Source organism: Danio rerio, chromosome 19 (genome assembly GCF_049306965.1).
Source record: "Danio rerio strain Tuebingen ecotype United States chromosome 19, GRCz12tu, whole genome shotgun sequence".
Taxonomy (NCBI): domain Eukaryota; kingdom Metazoa; phylum Chordata; class Actinopteri; order Cypriniformes; family Danionidae; genus Danio; species Danio rerio.
Window position 1 is genome coordinate 8,042,977 of NC_133194.1, and position 23,334 is coordinate 8,066,310.

Below are 23,334 nucleotides of genomic sequence, written 5' to 3' on the forward strand. Positions count from 1 at the left end.
ACTCATCTTAATATATGAAATAGACATCAACATATTGTTACCTTCTTCAAAATGATAGTTTTTGGCGATAACATTATGGTGTCTGATGTCAAAAAATATGTATAATTTTATACATTGAAAATATTAAATGCAAGTGTTTACTGTTTCAAATAACTTTTATGAAAATAAAATCTCTATATAAGCTATAATATTCGATGCAACGGATATTTACGTAAATTTAAAAACAACTACTTGACTTTCAGACCTATACCAATTCAAAATAAAATAAAATAAAGTTCATTCATTCATTTTCTTTCAGCTTAGTCCCTTTATTAATCAGCGGTCGCCACAGCGGAATGAACCGCCATTTTATTCAGCAAATGTTTTACACAGCGGAACCCAGAACTGGGAAACATCCATATTACACACTCATTCACACACATACATTATGGCCAATTTAGTTTATTCAATTCACCTATAGCGCATGTCTTTGGACTGTGGGGGAAACTGGAGCACCTGGAGAGCACATGCAGACAACATAAATGCCAACTGACCCAGCTCGGACTCAAACCAGTGACCTTCTTGCTGCGAGGTGATTGTGCTAACCACTGAGCCACCATGTCGCATAAATTATCATTTTAAACCTTTTGCTGTCAAGTAGACAAAGCATAGTAGTTCAAAGGATATTGGCAAAGTATAAAGTTTTTAATATTATGGTACATTTATTGAAATGTGTTTAATTTAATAATATGTGATAAATTAATATTCTACAAATGTAAATGTGTAATTTTGTAAAGTACTATTTTAATACTAATATAGTCGTAGAATAGAATAAGATATATGGGGAAACATTAATTGCTCCAGTGATTGAAATTATGTAAACACTATGTATAAAATATATATATTTTTGAGCTTAATATTTGTATTACAGTAAACTGCTGTTTGTTCTCTATCATACTTAATATCCTGTAATCCACTCTATTAAAGACAGATATGCAAAGAACAAAAAGAATGTATGTCTGTGTTTCTGTTTTATATACATTTAATAAGCAGAATATTGAATCTGAAATGCTGAATTGTCAGAGTGGTAGGATTTATCATAGATCAATGTGAAGATACAAATAGATATTACAAATGTACAAACCCGAAGAATATTTTACAAAAAATAAAAATTGGCGATGGAAAATATGGAGACTGGCCATCCAGACATGGGATCAGAGGGTTGGGGCCAATAACTATAAAAAAAGTTATATATTTATAATTAAAAGTTACATCATTATTTTTTAATTATTAGATTATTTTACTATCAAATAGACAAAAATTTGTGGTTCAATTAATATTGACGGTTAATTTAAGGAAATGTCTTTGCATTCATTAAATTGATGGAAAAACTAATCTTGTACTAATTTTATTGTGTAATTTGATTATGTACTATTTTAATAATTTTAACACTATAATAATCAGATTCTACAGATTAAGACATATGGGGAAACTAATTAAAAGCTTATTACACATTAAGTGGTCAGATGCTTGAAAAACTCTTTTCAAAATTGATGTTTTTATTGAGCTTCATATTTATGTTGCAGTCTGTTATTTTTTCTTTATATAATGCATTTTACTTTTTCATTCTTAATTCCCAATAATTAACCGATTCAAGTCAGATATGCAAAAGAAAAATAAATAATATGCCAGTCCTGTCTGAGCTTCTGTGTTTAATAAGCAGCATATTATATAGAGCAGGCTGTTGTTAGAAGGATATGATTTTTAGTAGGTCAAAGTTAAAATTGATATTTAAAATGTACAAACCCGTCAAAGTATTTACATTTTACAAACAAATAAATAAAATTGGCGATGAAAAATGTGGAAACTGGATTTCTGGGTCTGGAGCTGAAGGACTGTTTCTCTGCCCACGTTGGGCGTGGTTACTGTTTACTTTGTATTGATTGGATACAATCCGACCAATGAGCGGCCAGACTGAGAAGCTACACACACATTTTCAATTTGAAATCTAAACGGCTACGAGAGATTTGTTTTGCGCTGGTTGTGTATTTTGTGTTTTCCATAACTGTATTTCTCAGATCTGCAAATAAGGTATGTTTAATTCATTTATTTATATACACTATCCGTAATCATGAGAATGAAGGAATTGATGTGGATAAAGCGTGTTGTGTAAATATGCGCGTTTTTTTAAAAGTTAAGTTGCATGAATGACGTCGGCTAACCTCCGATGTTTTCAGTAACGTTACGTTAATGTTCACTGTACGTTTATTTTGCTTCACGTTAAGCTTGTTTTTCGGTAATTTTGGGATTTGTTGTATGCACTATTATGGACTAATTTAGTTTTAAACCAACGTTAACTAACCATTTTAATATTTTATGCTTTTTACTTCTTAAGTCTAATTAACGTTTATCTTTGTAATATTTTCCAACTATTATTTTGGGTTTGACTTCAAGAAGAACTGAAAAAGCTCCATGAACAAAGAGGTGAGAAATATAAACATTTGGAAATACAGGCTAAACAAGTCATGATTGGTGTAAAGTTGGTTTTATATTTGCACATTCTGACTTTCTGCTTATATAATATAATTTCAGAAAAATATTCTTTGCAAATTTTAAAAAGGGGAATCATATTAACAGTCGATGACTATCAAACCACAACATTGTTCACAGTCAATTAAATAGTTCTACTGTTTTGAGATCATATTTGCACTATTTCATACTAACTATTCAAGTTACCATGGTAAACAATATAAAGGACAGTGTCACAAATCGTTACTTTGTTCAAAATTAAACAAATGTGCGAATATAAAATCAACTTTACCTGCTTGATGTTTATGGGCTAAGCTACTTGTCACTTCTGTCCAGTTTAGTAAATATTATGTAAATTAAAGTATTTTAAATGCTATAAATATGAAGAATATATAAATATTATCCTCCACATTATATATTACCTTATACAATTTAGGTCGGTTTTTATACAAAAAAAGTTCAAACCAAATCTTAAATGATATTGATTGTAACTTTATTTGATTTAAATAAGATTTGCTTTAAAATGAGATATGACACTTAATGCTGCCTGCTAAAATAAGAATAAGACTGCTAAAAATTACAGGCCATGTCTTTAAAAATCCAATTATTGTTTGTTTGTATAGAAACAGACAGAAAGTTCAATGGGGTAATTTGACCTTAAAATGTAAATGGAGTGTAATATTTAGAATGTTCTGTGAATATAATTTTTCACTACAACTCTTTTAGCCTTGTTACATGTTTCTAAAATGTCTTTGCTGTTGTGTGTGTATCTTTAAAACACTATTTATTCTTATTATCATGTTTTTTTTCTGCAGAACACATCTCGTCTCCCTGTTATGTCAGGGAAACGTGCTCACACCAACAGCACTGATGGGGAACAACAACAGCCTGCGCAGGTTTGTTTTAGTTAAATTTAGATTTCCTTATTTTGCACCTGCATTGTTCAATCTTTGCATGCATTAGCACACATCCTTTTTTAATATAGTGATTTTAAAAAACATATTTTTGTTTCTGCAGAAAAAGATGCGCAAGGTGGAGGTAGAGCCTTCTCAGAGGTTCAGGCCTGCCGCAAGTGTTGCACCCCCAAGACGTCCTGTAGCAGTCAAAGCTCCTGGTAATTACATAGAAGTTTTAACATCTTGTTTTTACATTTGATGGAGATTTGATTAAAATCATTAATGGGGATTGCATGTTGTCTCTCTTCTTATAGTCAAACCTCTACGTCCAACTGGAGCTGCAACAGTGGCTGCTGCTCCTGCAAGAGGTATTGCAAAACAAGGGCAAACTTTAACTGCTCAGAAACACAAGCAAACACACCTTGATTAATGTTTAAAAATGATCACTTTACATAATTATATCCTATTTTTTATGTCTTAATAATTTTAATTCATTTTTAATATTAATATTTGATTTTATAAATATCAGTTAAGTCATTTATAGCTGCATTTAAATATGCCAAATTAACACCAGCATTATCTTTGCATCAAGGTGACCAGAGAAGACCAGTTGCAGCAGTCGCTAAAGGTAAATAAAACATGGGTAAAGGACAATATGCTTAGTTTTTCTTGTCTGCATCAAATTATTATAACAGTTTTTTTATTTTTTACATAGAAAAGCACATTGAATGTAAGTAATATTTCAAAGAAAATTTGTAAAAGTGTCGAAACATTGGTAAAACAGTTTGATCATCACCATTCAGTATAACAAACAAAAAAAATGAAGTGATCATCCTAATATCTAAAAAATGATTGTTTTGAGGCTGCAGTGTGATTCGTAAGAGGCTTTAAAATGTCAAATGTGTTATTAAATCTCATTCTTGGTATACTCTTTATATATAAATATACTCTTTTGGTATAGTACAGTTTTGATTGATTTCCTAATAGGTGTACTCTGTAAATCATCCTTTTTTTGCTATATATTTTGTTACTTTTTAAGCTGTCGAACATTTGTGCCAAATTATTTTTCTTTTTAAATGTCATTCTGGTTTATGATGTTACAGTTAATTTACTAATTGATCATTTCTCCAATTTCAGCCACTGCAGCTGTGTCTCGAAGGCCAGGATGGGACCTGAAAGGCAAAGTCAGCGACATGGAGGCCAAAGTTCAGAACTATCAGAGCAAAGTAAAAACTGTAAATCAGGAAAACGAGTGTCTGAAAGACTCCATAGCCAAAGTCCAAAGACGCACCGCTGATATTGAACAGGAGAATAATGGTCTCAGAAGGCGTCTTGGGTGAGTTTGATAATAACTTCATAAGGATTAAAAAAAAAAATCTTATTTGTCTAATAATATTTCTGATTCTGTTGAAGCGATTGTGAAAAGGAGCTGGTGAAGCTGGCCACAGTAAAAGATGACCTGGAGCACACCACCAAAGAGAGAGATGGCCTTCAGAAAGACCTCAGCAAGCTGACAGAGGAGCACAAGGTTTTGGAAGGACTCCGAGATCATTTAGAGTCTGAGCTTCGCAACATACAGGTACACATCTGTCCCATTGTGAGGTGGATGTCTGGTTTGGGAATCTTCTAATCAAAACAACTGAAACCAAATCAGATTATAAGGTTGTGCTACAAATGATCCATTTACATAGTCAAAACTGAATGAGAGGTACGGTTGGCTTGTGCTTTTATTATGCATCATACTAGCAATGGTATGCATAGGATTTTAAGATTATATTAGTATTGCAAACTTATTCAGGGGCGAAACACTTGAAAGCACTGTGTTTTTCTTCCAGATTTTGTCTTTTTATTGTGTGCACTACAAAAATATTCAAAACATTTGTATTATTGCTCAAAGACTTCTTTAGAGTTTTTTTTTTTTTGGAGAGGGGTTATTCATGGTCCATTAGTAAAGTAGTTTTTTTATTCTAGTAAGTTGTCAAAGTGACATTGTGGCTAAATGGTAAGCATGGTTTCCTCACAGCAAGAGGGTAAGTCCTGGCTGGACCAGAAAGCCTTTCCATGTGAAGTTTGCATGTTCTCTCCATGTCTGCGTTTTGGCATCAATTTTGACTTCTTAAATACAATTAATCTGCTGTGTTTCTCAGACTCAGCTGGCCATTCAGACCTCTGCGTTGGGCCGGTGTCAAGACAGTTTGAAGGAGAGCCAAGAACTGGCCAGGAACCTTGAGGAAACGGTGGCCCGTCAACGAGAAGAACTCCATCTCGGAGAAATGGAGCGAAGGAAACTCCACAACACCATTCAAGAGCTCAAAGTAAGAGAATGACGAGGATGTTATTTCTAGAGCAATATAAACTGATGTGTTAAAATATTAGAATGTACGACATGAGAAAAAGACTGTAAATAGTCGGGCCCCCATGATCCTTTGCGCAGTGAAGTTGCTTGGTGTTGCATTTCATTTGGAGGGACTGATCCTTGTGCCCTAATCTCTTCGAAACGGTCACTCTGGAGGGAAATCCTTCAGAAGGAAGACATACATTGTACTGTTGATTCAGTGTCGACACCTTGTGGACAAAATAAGAATTGCAATGCTATTCAAGCTGTATGTTCAGGCTGAGAGTGTGTACACGTTGTGTGTACAGTACTAGACTTTCATAAATACCTTAATTAATCTTCACCTTTCACCTTTTTAGGGAAATATCCGAGTGTTTTGTAGGGTTCGGCCGCTGCTGACAGGAAATCAGTCTGATATTCTGCACATCCAGCTGCCTCCCCATGACAACAAGGCTCTCACTCTTGCCAAAATGGAAGAGGTAAATGACACCTGCCATGTTCCTGGGGCCTGGACCATGAAGCCAGTTTCCATTTAGTTTGCACCTATTCTGGGTTTTGGGTATCATGAAGATAGCTCAGCTCGGCGGCTTCATATGCCTTGACAAGAAAGAGTGATTAAAGTTAAAGTGCCTTCATGTTACCTTAAGTTAGAATTAGAACTTTATTGTCATTGTAGTATCATACAACAGAATTAGTTTGTTAGCTTTTAGACACCAACAGCAAAAAAATATATAGGACAAATAAACAAAAGTATCACCAATAAACCAAACACAAGATTGGTGTAAACTAAACTGAAATTTAACTAGCTAGCCAGCTAATCCAGCTTTATGGTACATCCCTCTGGTGTCGTTGTCCTAAAATGTGACTGTAAGTCCTGCTTCTCTTCCTCAGTCTCACACAGGTCGCACCACTGACACACAGAAGAGCTATAACTTCAGCTTCGACCGTGTGTTTGGTCCTCGTTCTTCTCAGAGTGAGGTTTTTGAAGAGATTTCCCTGCTGGTGCAGTCTGCTCTGGATGGATACAACGTTTGTTGCTTTGCTTACGGCCAAACTGGCAGCGGGAAGACCTTTACTATGGAGGGGGGTGAACAGGAGGAATTGTGGGGGGTCATTCCACGCGCTGTCCAGCAAATCTTTAAATCCGCCAAAGCACTCAGTGAGCAAGGCTGGCAGGTACGGCCTACAGATGCTCGTATGACTCAAAAAAACTAGTTGATCAGCTTTCTTGTTTGATAGAATTTCTTTTCAGACGTGTAAATGTTATTGTTTGGTCTCCTCATGGTTTGTTTCTGTGTTTTTAGTACTCTTTCACTGCCAGCTTTGTGGAGATCTACAATGAGACACTTCGAGATCTTCTCTACAAAGGCAAACCAAACAAGAGACCTGAGCACGAGATCAGGAAGGTGTCCAACAATGAGATCACTGTTACCAACCTGACCTACCAAAAAGTCAACAATGAGGATGAGGTACTGTGAAAAATGTGGTTTTTGTTCCCCACCATAATTTTTGTGATGGTATTTATCCAATTTTAAGGGGATAGATAAATTAATTAATACTTGTTTAGTTGAACACAAAAGAAGATATTTTGAGGAATGTTGAAAACTTGATGTTCAAAGTAGGAAAAACATATAATATGGAAGTCTATGGTTACTGGTTTCCAACATATTCCAAAATATATTTTCTGTTCATGAGAACAAAGAAAGTGTCAAGGGTGAAGAACTGATGGCAGATATTTTATGTTGGATGAACTATCCCTTTAATTTAATTTTTTTTTTGTTATATTTTGTAAGGTATGATTGTTCTATCATCAATTTGCATTTATTTTAAATTGTATTATTATTCCTATTGGTCACATATCATAATAATTCACTAGTTTACTTAATATTGCATTAAGAAAAAAATTATACCAACAATTTCCTTATTTTTTTTTTTTTACTCTGAGTAATCTAAATACTTTTTTGTTCATACATGCTTGTTGCACTGACATGCCACTTTTTTCCCCTCATCTGTCAGGTGCACAACTTGATCATGTTGGCCAACCAGAACCGCTCCACAGCCCGCACGTGCATGAACGATCACTCCTCACGTTCTCACTCTGTGTTCCAGCTAGACATAGAAGGGGAAAACACAGCCAGAGACTCCAAGTGCAAGTGTAAGAATGACATGCTACCTGCAGATGCAAAAACTGACCGATGAACTAGTTTCTAAAAGGGAGTAATCATTGTATTTTAACATGTTATAGGACATTGTTGACCTCATTTTTATGAGTTTCTTTTGTTGAACACAAAACAAGATATTCTGAAAAATTTTAGGGGGAAAAACTGCATCTGACATCCATATTAGGAAAAAAAATACTGTGGAAGTCAATGGCTGTTTTTTTCCAACATTCTTCACATACTGAAGAATGTTGGAAAAAAACAGCCATTGACTTCCACAGTCAATGAGAAGAAAAGAAAATTCTTTCTTGAAACGAGCGCAAGATGAGTAAAGGATGGCAGAAATTTTTATAAAAATTATTTTTATTTTTAAATTTTTATTTTTATTCTTCCTTGGGCGAAAAAAATACAATTATTAAATCAAGATTTTTGTTTCTCCATTAAAAGTCTATTTACCCAACATGCTCATAAAGAGATCAAAAATAAATCTGTATGAATTAAACCATTCAATACAAGTCTTCATAAGAGGTCACACTTAATCCCTAAATAAATCTGCTCATTATATAACTACTTTGGAATACTTGGATTAAACCACTTGATTTATAGAAATTATTTCTCTTTAATTTAACAATTGTTAAATTAAACAATTTAATTTATTCTTGAGTTGTGTTTCAGATCTACTTAGGGTTTGTTACAACTAAAGGATGAGTTACTGAATGTTAGTTCTGCAGTGAATTAACTTTAAATGCCTGTCTTTAAATGTTTATTGATTTGCGTTTCAGCCATGTTGTGTCTGGTGGATTTGGCCGGTAGTGAGAGAGTGCAGAAGAGTCAGTCTCAAGGAGAGCGATTCAAGGAAATGACCGCCATCAACTCCTCCCTCACCAACCTGGGAATTGTAATCGCTGCTTTGGCCAACAAGGTATCTTTTTCTGAATAGAACCCAATGCTTGACAATTGGAAAATGTAACATTGACATATTGACCTTCATTCTACAACGCGGAAGCTAACTCTCTTCTGCGATCATTTTGAAATTTTGGAAATAACTAGGAATACCTAAAGACTGTGAATAGTCGAACTACTTTTGTAACAAGTGTGTTTTTGAAAATATATAGAAATGTTATATAAAAAAAAATACCAGTTTGCAACATTAATCAGCATAACTAACGTTTTTATGGCTAAAACTCAATGGAAGTGAGTGAAGCCTGAAGTCTTGAGCCAAATAAGTTTCCAATAGATGTTCCCACTCTTACGCAAAAAAGAATAAGATCAATGTTTACTTTTCAAAGCCAAAACACTAATTGTATTGCAAGTAATAAATGAGTCAGATGAAAGAAATGATTTCACAAAATCATCGTCTTGTTCTTTTCAGGACAGCTTTGTTCCCTACCGTAACTCCAAGCTCACGTACCTCCTCCAGAACTGCCTCGGAGGCAACAGCAAAACGTAAGCAGGATGCTAAGGTTTTACTGAATATCATGTTTTGGTACCGTGTTTGAGTGTGTAACTTCTTTATTTTTCTCCTGTGCAGTTTGATGTTTGCGAATATTTCACCTGAGGAAGAAAGCTTCAGTGAATCTCTGAATTCCCTGCGCTTTGCCAGCAAGGTAGTCCTCTAATGTGATCACATCTGTGTTTTTTGAAAATTTAGGTTGCGTCCTAAATGACACATTATACACTATGCACTTCTACACCTAACCGTGTAGTATATGAGGTTAGTGTTGTCCCAAATTGAACACTAATAATTAGTCTTTTACTAAATGGAAATTCAAACTGTTTCCCAGGTAACGTTTACCATTTGCCAAGTTAGTGAAATAAACTACCAAATATTACCTGAGTACATCCACATATAGTCAGCAGGAAGCATAATCGCTCATAGGAGAATTCTGCTTTCACAAAACAAAGTAAAAACGTAAATCCAAACTCAAAGAGCACAAAAAAGGTCTTCTCCTTTATCATTAGCCCTTTCCCTTCTGCTACACGAACAAAGATGCGACAGTTTAAGTGTTCAACATTACACACTTTTATTTGTTTAATCTTTTTTTCTTTCCACACAGTTGAATGAGATGCAGATGCAGTGTCAAGTTGAAACAACTAACTTGCACACGCAGTGCAGCTCCTCACTGTCATTTACATAGCAGTGGACCAATAAAAAGAGCTTGGAGGCGGGGCAATCGTTACAAGTTGCTGTTTACAAGCGCTCTGTAGCTCTGTTTTCATCCACCTATTTTTATGTGCATTTTGGGGATGCGCATGAAAAAAACGGTTTATGGAAATGCCATGATGCGTATAAATTTTGAAAATGCGCAGAAAAGGCTTATCTGCATAACTGAGTAGGATAAACTTTTTATTCGCTAAGAAAAGATGCGCACTATGATGGAAACACTTTAACCGCACAAAGTCCAGTATGCGCATTAAAAGGTCATGTGATTTTGTTATAATTATATCATGTGATGATAACGTGTGTGAATGGACAAACCAGCAGGCTGAGCACATTGTAAACCATCTGAAATGTTGTTTTGGTCATTCTAAATCGTCTTAATGTTTAAGTATTAGTGTTATTATATTATTAATAACCTCCAGAATCAAGAGCGTCTGTACTCCGCGTCTGACACCTTCAAACGCCACCGCACGTTCACTGCGTGTCAGGATTGCCTTCTGAGGCGCAAGTCATTTATTAGATGAAGAAAAGATTGACGCAGCTTCTCCTACTTCAGCAAATTCAGTTCTTACTGTTGATATTTGGCACCTGTTAATCGGGAAGTGACCATTTTGTTCTCTTTGACTCGTTGGATGGAAACACTGCTTTATTCGCATGTCTTTTATGCGGTAATCCAGTTTTGCGCATAAAGTTCATTCGTATTTTTGGATGGAAACATAGCTAATGAGCACCTCCTGCAAGTTATTCTGACTGGTCCAATTTTTTTGGACCTAACAGTGATGAACTGTGCTTTTGGTGTGCATGCATTTTGAATGAGCCCTAAGTGCATCATCCGGTTATTTAAAGCGCACTTATTCCTTTTAGAATTTTCAGAGTGAAAACAACACTATTTATACTACAGAATGGCATAGAATAGTCTATAAGTAAGCGATTTGCAATGCACCTATACATTTTTCACAATGGTTTACGTCTGATTTACTGTGTTGCAGGTGAACGACTGTGTCATCGGAACAGCTTCTGCTAACAAGAAGTAGCCTGGCTGTCATCTCCGAACATCCATTTTAATGCGTTTTTAACTTTTACCTGAACTTCAGTTATTCATTGTATATTCTCATCTCCCTCCATATTTTATATTTCTGTTATGCTTTTTAATGTTCAGTCTCCCTGACAGAGTTTTAATGTTTTGCAACCATCAAAAGCATATTGTAATTCAACCTTTCAGTGATATCAATAAATGTTTCATGGCTTTGTAATGCAGTGGTGATTGTGATGCAAAGTGTAGACAGTTTTGGAAATGCATATGAAAATTGGTCATCTGTGTTTGTGAAAAATGCTAGTACAATTAAAAACAAGGTTACCATTATGTTGACCACTGTTTTAGTAAGACATATTTTGTTTTTGTAAAAACTATTTTAGTATAAATTTTGTTGTTTTTTAAGTAATAGTTCACAGTATGTGCATTTCGATGTATTTTGGATCAAACAAATGCATAAATGGTACATATAGAACCTGTACGTGTGTGTAAATGTTTGCTATATTTTATCTATATGTTTGTTTGATTTGTAAAGCATAGTATAGGAAATTTAACAAAGCAACACAAAGCTAAGGACAAAATCAAAAGACTAAAAAGTCTTGGTTCCTCTTAATTTGTTTGTGTGGATTTGGATGAAATGTTATTAAATATTATTTTATTCTATAAAAGTCTGGTAACATAAAATACTGACATTTAGAGCTTGTTTTCCACCCCATTTTTTTAAAAAGTGGTCTCAATTTTTTTTTTTATATCTGAGGATGTACACTGCATTTTTATTTTATTGTAGTCAAAACTATTAAAAAATGATCTAAGTATATTGTTATGAGTCATTAATGTGTAATTTAAAAGTATATTTCCCTAATTTTAATTATTGACACGATATTATGAGTCCAAATCGATTTTAAAGTGATATTCTCGACGTTGTTATTCTAATAGCCTATTTATGTTGCAATTGTGTATATTGAACGTATATTTTCATAATGAGGTAAATTTGCTGGTGTTGTTTAACGGCGCTTGTTGCCATGGCGACACAGAAAAGGATCCCAGTGTTTGGTTTCCTTTTTCCGTCGGCCGAGTCTACAGCAGCTGTCTGGGATTTCTTAAAGGCGAAACCAGACTCAACACCCGATGTCGGTCCACCATTACACTCGGCGTTCCTGCACGGTGGGAAACGGCGATTTAACACAATGAAAACCTCTCGTTTGAGTGCCTGACGGAGAAATTTAAATCGGTAAGATATCCCGCTTTATAAATTGAGGCTGATTTGGGAAACAATCCGCTTCTGTGCTTCTTAAGGCCACAGACGGTCGGTTTGGCAGCGGTTGGCTAACGTAAATAAGAGCAGAGCCCCCCTGAACACTGACGACAACACAGAGAGGGGCTGTGGATATTTATACGTGGCGAATTAGTTTTAATACACGCTGAATGCGAGCAGATAACAGCTGCGTGTGTGTGTTGAGTTAACGTAAACAATAACGACATTTTAACAGAGAGAAAAATATGAACGCATCTAAGGCGTTATAACCGGATTGAAGCAAAATAATTGAGATTATTAGTCAACAGAAAGGCTATTTAGCAAGCCTTTAGGGTGAAATAAAAAAGTGAAGTGTTCATGCAGTGCCTGGTCAATGCCCCTTGTTCTTTGGACTTGCAATATCGTTTGCTGTGTGTTCAAAGAGAAATAAGACATATTTCATCAAAAATAATGTTGTAACGTTAATATGTTTGTGAAACTTCAAAACCTCAGCAGCTTCGTGTATCGCTCTCTCTGTTGCAAAAATAAATAAAAATGAGAGGAAAAAGAGACTTCGGAAGCTTTGGTTTCTGCTCTCAGCTTTTAAAAAATAATTACCTTCAACCCAAATTTACCTTTTCGAGCAGCAGTTTAAATTCCAGGTAGCATATTTCAACATTATATCCCTTAATGTTTAAGAATTAGGAATAATCCTTCTTATTTTAGCTCACACAACCTGAACTAGCTAATTCAGATCTACATGCAAACTTCCAGATACTCCAGATGTGTGTTGATGCATTTGGAGCTAAACTCTACAGGTCAGGAGCTCTCTAGGACCAAGTTTGGACACCCCGATACTAAGAAAACAATTGGATTGAATGCATCGTTGACTGTCTGTGGAAGTGGTTAAACCTGTATTACATTTAACTACCATTTTCACCCTTTTGGTTCAGCTGCAACCTTCATCAAATACACATGTCTTTAGTTAGCAAGTGCTCCTTCAGATCCTACTCAAGCTGCGTTCACATTGGACTTTTCCTCCCATAGACCTCCATTCACACGCATGCTAATGCAGAACGGAAACGCAAGCTCATGCGTCAAGTTTCGCAGTTTGCTGGGCCGCAAAGTTCAAGCTTGCTAAACCCTTACCTGCAAAATCACACACTTGACTGCGTAAGACCAATCGAAGATCAAAACATGACCTCTCTGGACAGATTTTTATAACATGGACCAATCCTTTGTTTTTTTAAATGTCCAATCATCTTGTTTAATCCTGCCCCTTTTCGCAGCGCCATACTACAGATGTTCGCAAGCTCAAACTCTAATGTGACCAAAGCTTGAGTTGTGTTTGATTAGGGTTGGAGCTATGTAGTAAGGTAGATCTTCAGGAACTGGGTTGAGCACCCCTGTTTTAGACCCATTTTTCAGAATTATCGAATAATTGCATCAGCGAAACTTTTAACAACGGCACTACACATTTTCAAACTCTCCCCAAACAAACACACCTTAATCAACTCGTCAGAACGTTAGAAAAGACTCCAAAACCTGAAATGATTTTGTCAGGTAAGGGTGACATCCAAAATATTCACTGTTGATGTGACTCCAGGAACAGCATTGGGAGACATTGACCTAGAGTAAACATGCCCTGTATTCGGCACTTTTATACCTGACTGGCAAGCAAGTTCTGCTGCTGTGAGAACGTACACTGAGTAACGTAAGTTTGCACTCAAATAAACTATTATGCAATGGCTATTTTTTAAGGCTCGTATTCTTGCAGGAATGCAGTCAGCCACAGCGGACCAGACTTTTGTTGACTCCACGGGTTCGGTGGTGCAGGTGTGCTTCCCCAGAGCGCAGACCTCAGTTCTGGATAGCCTGAATCGTCAGCGCGAAGAAGGCCATCTCTGCGACCTCTCCATCCATGTTCAGGGCCAGGTGTTCAAGGCACACCGATGTGTGCTGGCTGCTTCATCCCCTTACTTCCATGATCAGGTATGGCTTCTATGTCCATTCATGCCCTGTATGTTGTTAAAGTATTTATTGAAGTACAGTAACATGAAACATCATGCTCCCCTTGGTTACTGTTTCTAGGAATATTTCTTATTGAAATACTGAAAACTAAGAAACAATCAGATTAAGTGATTTTAATATCGATCAAAGTTTGTTTGGATAATCCTATTGAAATCCATAGACACTATTTTAATTATGTAGACATGCAAACAAGTTAACAAAGTAAAGTTTAGTTATAGACTAATTTCGAGAGGATCACGTGCTTATTATTGTTCTCAGCTGCTCCCGCATCAGCTCATGGTTGAACTCACTTTAGATAAGATAGTTTTCTTATCTCTATATCTTCATCTTGAAGAATCCCCCCCGAAACCAGCCCCTACTCCCCCTCTTTTCCAGATGCCAGACACAGCGGCCCAGTGATAAGCACTTTTGCCTCACAGCAAGAATGTCTCTGATTAAAATCCATAATAAACCAGATGACATTTTTGTGTGGAGTTTGCTCGTTTTTCCTGGGCTCACATGGGTTTTCCCTGGGTTCTCCGGTTTCCTCCCACAGTTACGCAACCTATGTAAATTAAAAAAAAATGATGATACCTTAGTGAGTACACCTCTCCTCAGCCATACATATCTGTCATTAGCCACGAATAAGCCTGGGGGAGTTCGAGATCTACCTGAGCTCAAACTCCCCTCTCGTCCTGCAAACAGGAGGGAGCCCAGGGCTCAAGGATCTCATAAGCTCAAAGCTCTCTCTCGGGTGTGCATGCCAAACAAGCTTTATTATCAATTATCAGCTAAGTGTGAACTCTTGAAACTGCTCAAAGATGATCTAAAATTAAAAATAAAGGATTTACACCTTGATTAGTTGGGTCAAGTGTGTTAAATCATAGTTGAAGCTAAACTCTAGAAAACAGTGGGGCTTTAAAATCACCTTATACCCTTAAATAGAGCACTATTGGAGGGAGTGGCTATCTATACTGGTGTCTGAAACCATAGTGGATGTTCTGAAGTATACTAAATATATTACAAAATGCATTGCATGTACAATAGGTGTACATGCAATGGGTAGAGAAAACCCACAATGCACTGTGAGAGTTTGCACACCAAATAATGTTCTGCATCCTAAATCCTATCTATGTAAATGTATCGTCATAACAGAAATCAAAATACTTTGTTTCAATACTAGTAAACAGCTTGCTAAGTGTGAAATAACTATCACAGGATCTGATCAAGAATGTGAAAATCTAATTTGTCTGTGGGATTAATCAACCTGCTAAACTCAAATAAACAGCATCCTTTCTAGAGTTCCAGATCAGTCAGTGCTCAAATTCACTCTTTTTAAGTTGACTATATTAGTTGACTAATGTAGAGAATCGTGAATGAGGGTATAAGGGGTGATTTCAGATACAGAAACAAGTCCGAGCATGCTTGAACTAAATAATTAAATGGTGCGTAAATGTTTAAGTATTGATTAAGTTTATCTTTATTAGTCATTTCACAATATTTGATTCTGCTTGAAAGGTGCTGCTGAAGAACATGTCCACTGTCTCCATCCCGGCCGTCATGGACCCTCTGGCCTTCGAGAGTGTCCTCAGCTGTGCATACACCGGCCAGCTGCGAATGCTTCGCGAAGACATCGTTAACTACCTCACTGTTGGCAGTGTGCTTCAAATGTGGCACATTGTGGACAAATGCACTGAGCTTCTCAAAGAGGGGAAGGGAGGTTCCAGTGGGCCTCAGGGATCCGGAGAGAAGGAGAACATAGGACAGGGCAGCGGCACCAACAAGGTGGCACAAGCAGACGGAGGAGAAGCACCTTCTACACCTCAACCTCCCAGCCGCCCCTCCTTCAGTGAGAGCCAGTCCCCAAGCAGCACCAATTACTTCAGTCCTAGAGACGCAAACTTTGGCGGAGCCATGGTGTCCACCATAGCAGTAGGAGAGGGTGCAGTACACTCCACCCCGTCCTACTGCATGCCCTCCGGTGGAGAAGAAGGTTTCATGATCGAAGATGAAGAAGATGATGACGATGAGTTGTTGTTTTCCAGGAAAAGAGATAGAGGAGGTAAGCAAAAGAGCACCTCCTCTGTGTCCGATCAAGAGGTTGGGGTGAGTGACAGCTTTGGTGTCTCGTCGTATCAAGACGGAGATTCCTCACCACCCCAGAAGCACCCATCGTACATTCAGCCAAGCATTATGCCCAGAAAACAGTGGGTGGTGGTGAAGACGGAGCACTCGAGAGATGATGACCTGATCGTGGTGTCAGGAGGAGAGGAAGGAGGCGACGATGAAGAGGAACGAGAGATGGCCATAGTCAGGGAGAGGGACAGGACATTTAACATATCCAATGTTAGGACCCTTTCTGGACTTAGAGAAGATGCTGAAATGGATGCACAGGTGAGTCAGAACTTTTGTTGATATTATCAACCAGAAATACTTGCAACATACATTAAGATTAACTTTCGTCTTTACTCAAATACCCATAGGTTGACTATTGTCAGTCCTCGGAAGACTACCTCAAATTTGAGAGGGGTATAATTGACCAAACATCCTCTCAACACCCTCCTGAGAACTCCAGTCAGTGCCCCAACAGGGCCATGTCTGGCATGCTCGGCTCGGTTCAGTCAACGTCTGCCAGAGCTCAACTCTTCCCTCTGGATATGCAAGGAAACCAGATTCTTCTGTACAATCAAGCTGCCCTGGAGTCTACGTCTCCATTAGGCCTCACAGGCGGAATGTCCGGGGTGTCTCTCAAAGGAAGTCTTGAACACGGAGCGGTCCACTTGCCTAGCCAAGGGGCTTTGGGTAGTGGTATGGAAGGCTTAGACGCCGGCTCTGCTGGCAGTTCAGGCAAGGTCTTCATGTGTCATTGTGGGAAGACGTTCACTCACAAGAGCATGCGTGACCGCCACATCAACATGCACCTGAACCTGCGGCCCTTCCACTGCCCTGTTTGTGCCAAGAAGTTCAAGATGAAGCATCACCTCACAGAGCACATGAAGACCCACACCGGTCTGAAGCCCTATGACTGCCATGGCTGTGGGAAGAAGTTCATGTGGCGCGACAGCTTCATGAGGCATCGCTCGCACTGCGAGAGACGCGGCAGGTCGGAGAGAGCATCTGAGAGGTCAGTCATCTCTCCGCCACATCACCTGAAGCTTCCCTCAGCTAGTGAGCCCAATCAAGGTGGTGCCGGCGCTAGAAGTGGGCTTCCCATTTTGTCTCCGCAACATTCCATCAGCAGCAACGGCGTCTCCTGTCTTAGCATGGCTGCATCGGGGTCTCTTTTAGGAATGAGCTCTCAGAGTGGGTCGCACAGCCTTGGTTCTGGCATTCTGGGCATCGGTGGCAATCGTAGTGGGTGTGTTGAAGACGTCTGTGAGGAAAACGTTGACGAGAGCAGCGTCACATAAGAGGTGACCCCGCATGAGATGAGTGTCCCGCAACACCAGAGCACTTGTCTTTGGTTTAACAGGGACTACCATGCACAGTTGTCTCAATTCTTTACCTCATGTCGGTGAGTGCGCCATACAAGATGTCCCACGTGTGTTTAAAAATAATACCAATGACCAAGTGCCCATTGCTAGCTCACGTATGTATCTACTTAAAGTACAGGCTGCTATGGTGACTATCGAAACCATATCCAGGCCAGGAATATGGGAGGGTCGCCATCATTTTTAAAGCTGCCTCACTAGCACAGAACTTTTGTTCACTGTTGCTCTAAGTGCCATTCCGTTATGTTGTCCGATATTATGTTGTACAGAGGTGTACATTACTGTAACTCATTTGGTCCGCTCTTGATGTGAAGTTTTATTGTACTGTCACAACTATATACAGTATGTTCACTTTTAAATGTGTTGATCTGAAAACAACACGGCTTCCAGTGCTGGTTTCCTTAGACCGTTTCACACCAAGAACGATAACTATAACGAAAACTATAAATGCCCATTCACACCAATGACGAGAACTATAATGAGCACTGAGGGGTTATCAGGTGTTGAGCATGGTTTTGTCTGCACGGGTTTTTATAGGCAGTCACAGATGAGCACGGATTAATTTATTTAAGATTAATATGTCATGTCAGCAACAGTGGCTATTTTCATGAAAAAAAAACTGTTTAATTGAATCATGTAAACAGCACAATTTTAATAGTGGTCCCTCGTTATTCGCGGGACTTACATTCTATAAATAACTCATGATAGGCGAAATCCGCAAAATAGTCAGCTTTATTTTTTTTTTTACAATTTTTATAGATGTTTTAAGACTGTAAACCCCACCTACACACTTTAAACACTTTTGCCAAACAGGCATTAACATTTTAACACATTTCTCTTGTTTAAACACTCTCAAAGTTCAAATCTTCATAGAAAAATAAGTCCAATATTATAGATCGAAACTAAAGATCTAAATTTGATCTTCATTTATTTATTCCGTAATGGCGCTCTACAGCCTCGTAACTTCTACCTTCCTTTAGCATGTCCAGATTTCCAACTTTTTGTGCGATGGCTAGCATCTTCCTCTGCCTTTTAAGTGCTACCACAGGTGTCTTTAATGGTGCAGAACATTTAATCGAAATTGTGAGGTGAAAACTTGCAAACATACCACTTCATACCACACTGCTAGCAAGATTTATGATTGAAGATTTATGTAAATCTTGTCAAGCTGAACGCATTCTGAACTGCACAGGAGACACGGCGCGGAGATTGATTGACAATGGTCAACAGCCAATCAGGACGTAGAACAGAAAGCGCTGTAGAAAAAAATATGCGAAACTGCGAGGCCACGGAAAGTGAACCGCGTTATAACGAGAGAACACTGTACAATATTTACAATCGTTAACCAAATTTGTCTTTAAAATAGTGTTAGTAATTGATCAACGTTTACCTTGTGCAAGTGCAGTTATAAAACTGATGTAGGCAAACTGTACAAATGTCCACAGACCTTCCTAATCATGCGAATTCCGTCATGTGGAGGAACAGAGTTGAACGAATTATACGTTAATAAGTGATTCGTTGTATAAATACTAAAAACTAAAATGTAATTTTATATTAATTTCTTGTTTGTTAGACCACTGCACTAAATTGATATCACATTTGCAATTGGGTTAATGCTAGGGCTGTGTGATTTGGGGAAAATATCTAATTGCAATTTATTTATTTTTTTTAATTGACAGATTCTGATTTCGATTTGATTTGCAAATTTACTTTTGTAGTCAAGCTTTAGCTCTAATCTGTATCGTAGCTTCTTACTGCTAAAATGCTGTGAGTGTTTAAGTGTTTAAGTTTAAGTGACATTAACCTACTTAAACATTTATTCAAATTTGTTTATAAATTGATTTAATTTATGTTACATTTAATTCAATATTTATGAAATATTTAATTCAAATTAAACACTATTTTTTCTCTGAAGCCAACCGTAGTGTGTTATGGGGTTATCTCCTGGTGCATTCGTGACTTTTTTTTCATGTGGTGTAATAGCTGCAAACAACTCTGAAATTGCACTTTGATGTTGCACGCTAGTACATGGAGCGTCACTGTCAGTACTTTTGGTTGACTTTTTAGCAAGACACTCATATGAGGAGCTTTTTTTTGCTGGTTGTTTTATTGCCTCGTGCTGCGGCACCAATTTTGCGAAAGTTCTTTCAAATGACCTGTTTTTGTTCAGTGTCTGTGACTTTGAAACCAAAATATTCCCATATTACCGACATGCTGTTTTTCTTTGATATGAATTAGTCTATTTTTGCTACTAACGCGCCAATCATTCCACTTGTCCACACTTTCCTGTTTGTTTCATTGTGGGCTTTCTGCATAGTTCGATCGCACAATTCTGATTGGGCAGAGCTAAAGTGTGCTCACTCAATTTTCTAGTAAAACTATCACACGCAGACTGCAGACACGCATTTTCTCTGGGTAGAGAATATTATATAGTACATATATATTTCATATCACAGCCTCTTGCGATTAGCTAATCAAACATTTCAAATCACAATTCCTCTTCGATTTCGATTAATCGCACAGCCCTAGCTCATGATGATTTTTACTACACGTTCTACAACTACACAGATACGACATGTCACTGTGTGATTTGGGGAGAATATCTAATTGCAATTTTTTTGTCATATTTCAACTTTATTTACGATTTAATTCAAGCTACAAGCTGATTTTAATTTAATTCAAGCTTCAGCTCAATAATCTGTAAGCCGTGGCAACAATTATGTGACAGCTCTTAAAAATGACTTGTTTTTGTTCGTTGTCTGTGACTTGAAATCGAAATATTCCCATATTACCAATTCTGTTTTTCTTTGATATGAATTCATCTATTAATGCGTCTAAAGCAGCAGATGCTATAATCTCACTTGTCAGCGCTTTTCTGTTTGTTTGTTTTTATTTTATTATTGTGGCAGTAGTTCAGTTGCGCAGTTGTGATTGGGCAGAACGAAAGTGTGCTCAAATTACTAAATTAGTACACTCAATTAGCTAGTTGTAAACCGCCTGTCAGATCACGCGATTTCAGTATGATTTCCTTGATGTAGGGTGTCGTGGGGAGTCGTAAACGACAATGGACGTCGTGACGCAAGATTCAATCATTTCTTCTCGTGTAATGGGGCATAGTTCACGACAACCAATACCATGTCTGCGATGCCTTGCAGAAAGTCTAGCGGACAGGTTTTAAAGCACTTCACCTCAGATGTTATTCGTTACTCTTGTTTACATATATATTTTATATTGCAGCCTCTTGCAATTTTTAACAAATCGTAACATTTCAAATAGCGATTTCCGTTTATTGCACAGCCCTAAGACAAGGTATACACCAAGTCAAGTTTAATGGTTGAACAATAAAAATCAGTATCCAACAGACTTTTAAAAACTTTAAAAAGACTCCAACATTGTTTTATAGTAAACAAAACATTAAAATGCGTTGGTGTGGATGCTAATATAGTTATTATGCTTAGCGTTTTTGGTGTGAATTGGCATTTATTACCATTCTATAAAAAGTTTCCATCACAACTACATCTATAATGGTTACAATATTGTTGAAATTGCGTTCAAATGTTGACAGCCAATCAAAATCCATCCCACATTAAATACATTTGAAGCTGCAGACGACAAAACGGCAGCATATTATACAAATCTGAACATTATTATGGTGTTGACGCTTGGTAATCTATTGAATTATCGTTCTCAGTGTGAACAGCTCTATAATGCTTGAAGCGCAGGGAAGTGCAGGGTTGTGTAGGTAGTTGGATCACTTTAAATAAATCAACTAGCAGTGCTTTTGGCTTTATGCATCTCCTTAAAACTACCCTAAACGTTGAGTGGGATGAATAATCGGATTATGGAGGACAACTGAAGCACTCAGCATCCAACTACTGAACTCCTGCGGTGTATTAGATGTAGCCTATATTGTACTAGTAGTGATAGTGGACATGTTTGCCTTCCATGAAGGCCCGAGACTCGATTTGCAATGAGAAAACGAATGGATGAAAAGCTTGAATGAAGTATGCAAATGACAAGACCGAATGAGCTCAAACATCTGCAACTGCCACGATCGTTTAAGACAGGAAGTTGATTCTGCAGAGCCCTGATTTGTGTTTTAATTGCCAGAGTGGATGTTTGGATGTTAAATGCAGTGTGCGGTTATTGCCTTGTACCACAGATGAACATTCACCACAAAAAAAAACCATATACCTCAAAAGATTTGCGCAAATATTCACTATATTTACAATAACTGAACTGGGATCTGAAGATTGTGGAAGGAATCATGTATCTATCGCTTACCCGCACATTCTTCTTACTTTTCTATCAAACGTGTGTGCATTTCAGATTAGAGGACGGTGAAGTAGAGAACATTCGAAATCCAATTTAAGAGTAAAACCAGTAGGTACAAAATAGCATGATTCGTCGCTCTCTCGATGAGCGATCCGGTTAGACATCTGTATTTTGTATTGATAAATAAACACTATTTGTTCTGTCTACAACTGTTGTGGTGAATCTGAAGTAAATATGAGATGGGCAGTAGTAGTATAAACAATTTCCTGATGTGGACAGACTGTCCACAAGACTCGATACCTGGATGAAAAAGAAATAAAGTTCCTTCCTTGTGCACAAGTGGTGATTTGTTCTTTATTTAACGCTGTTCTCAAGCTGATTTTCTGAAATTTTAACTCTCTGTTTCTCATATTTCAGATTACTCTAGTGATGGATCAATATAGAAATTTTGGCAGATAAAAAAAGTGATAAAGCGATATATTAAATGCAAGCCGATGACCTACATATAGCCAGCTATATAAACTGCTTAAAAAATAGATATATCCAGCTGCAGACCCACACACATTGATATTTAAACATATATGCAGGGGCGCCGCTGGCCGCCACGGGCCCTTTGACAATTTTTCCTTAAAGAAAGTTGGGACATTGTGGGCCCCTAATAACATCTAACTCCCACCCCACTAGCGGCACCCCTGATTATATAGTCAATGACGGATCAGTCGTCTTCTTCTTTCTTGTTTAACAACCACATAATCTTTTTACATTTGTGCAGTTTTGGAACTCAAATTATGTAAATAAAAATTATTAGTTGAACACTTACGGCTTTATTCACGTATCCACATGCACAAAAAAACATAATAGACCATCTACTTGTAGGATAAGGTGTAATAAACTAATTCAGGACCTTAAAGTTGTCATCCTTGGTTAAAATCGTTTTGTAGTATACATGAGCAATATCACACGAGTAGCAGTGTGATTTGTCTGTATATTGGCACTGGTGGGAGGCGTGCATTGCCTTAGTGCCCCCACCAGTGCCGATATACAGCCATATCGCACTGCTAAGAGTGTGATATTGCGTTTATACAACAGTTTGATGGCATAATTGTGTATATAAAAACAAAATCATAGATGGAGGGTCTCAAAAACCCTTTTGTATGAGGAACTACTTTCTTCCACATTGGATTCAAAATCATAAGCTGACATTTAAACAGTTGAGCAGGCATTTTTAAACT

At 37.4% G+C, this 23,334-nt stretch overlaps 2 protein-coding genes across 5 annotated transcripts; both read left to right on the plus strand.

The window, feature by feature from the left end:
- The first annotated feature begins 1,945 nt into the window (after positions 1-1,945).
- kifc1 (kinesin family member C1) lies at positions 1,946-11,776 on the plus strand. 4 transcript variants are annotated; one of them, NM_131206.2, is made up of 17 exons: positions 1,946-2,070; positions 2,434-2,463; positions 3,324-3,404; positions 3,526-3,622; positions 3,719-3,772; positions 3,997-4,032; positions 4,542-4,740; positions 4,818-4,983; positions 5,552-5,719; positions 6,099-6,218; positions 6,631-6,915; positions 7,044-7,208; positions 7,756-7,894; positions 8,681-8,820; positions 9,271-9,344; positions 9,430-9,505; positions 11,049-11,776. In NM_131206.2, exons 2-17 carry the CDS (start codon positions 2,452-2,454, stop codon positions 11,091-11,093), a joined length of 1,857 nt encoding a protein of 618 aa, NP_571281.2. In that variant the 5' UTR covers positions 1,946-2,070; positions 2,434-2,451; the 3' UTR covers positions 11,094-11,776. The 4 variants fall into 4 exon arrangements, 3 of the variants coding, with proteins under 3 accessions (NP_571281.2, NP_001038419.1, XP_073786600.1); NM_001044954.2 differs by having other exon boundaries at positions 2,437-2,463; XR_012394463.1 differs by having other exon boundaries at positions 1,990-2,070; positions 9,430-9,682; positions 9,737-11,776.
- A 443-nt stretch (positions 11,777-12,219) lies between these two features.
- On the plus strand, positions 12,220-17,746 carry zbtb22b (zinc finger and BTB domain containing 22b). Its single transcript, NM_001311347.1, has 4 exons — positions 12,220-12,323; positions 14,104-14,318; positions 15,855-16,730; positions 16,820-17,746. Exons 2-4 carry the CDS (start codon positions 14,106-14,108, stop codon positions 17,744-17,746), a joined length of 2,016 nt encoding a protein of 671 aa, NP_001298276.1. The 5' UTR covers positions 12,220-12,323; positions 14,104-14,105.
- The last annotated feature ends 5,588 nt before the right edge of the window (positions 17,747-23,334 follow it).

Bases quoted from the DNA above. Each gene is read 5' to 3' on its own strand.
- kifc1 (NM_131206.2), top strand. The intron at 4,984-5,551 runs GTACACATCTGT...TGTGTTTCTCAG, and splicing joins CTGAGCTTCGCAACATACAG to ACTCAGCTGGCCATTCAGAC. The intron at 9,506-11,048 runs GTAGTCCTCTAA...ACTGTGTTGCAG, and splicing joins CCCTGCGCTTTGCCAGCAAG to GTGAACGACTGTGTCATCGG.
- zbtb22b (NM_001311347.1), top strand. From the start codon at position 14,106: ATGCAGTCAGCCACAGCGGACCAGACTTTTGTTGACTCCACGGGTTCG. The intron at 14,319-15,854 runs GTATGGCTTCTA...TCTGCTTGAAAG, and splicing joins CCCCTTACTTCCATGATCAG to GTGCTGCTGAAGAACATGTC. The intron at 16,731-16,819 runs GTGAGTCAGAAC...AAATACCCATAG, and splicing joins ATGCTGAAATGGATGCACAG to GTTGACTATTGTCAGTCCTC.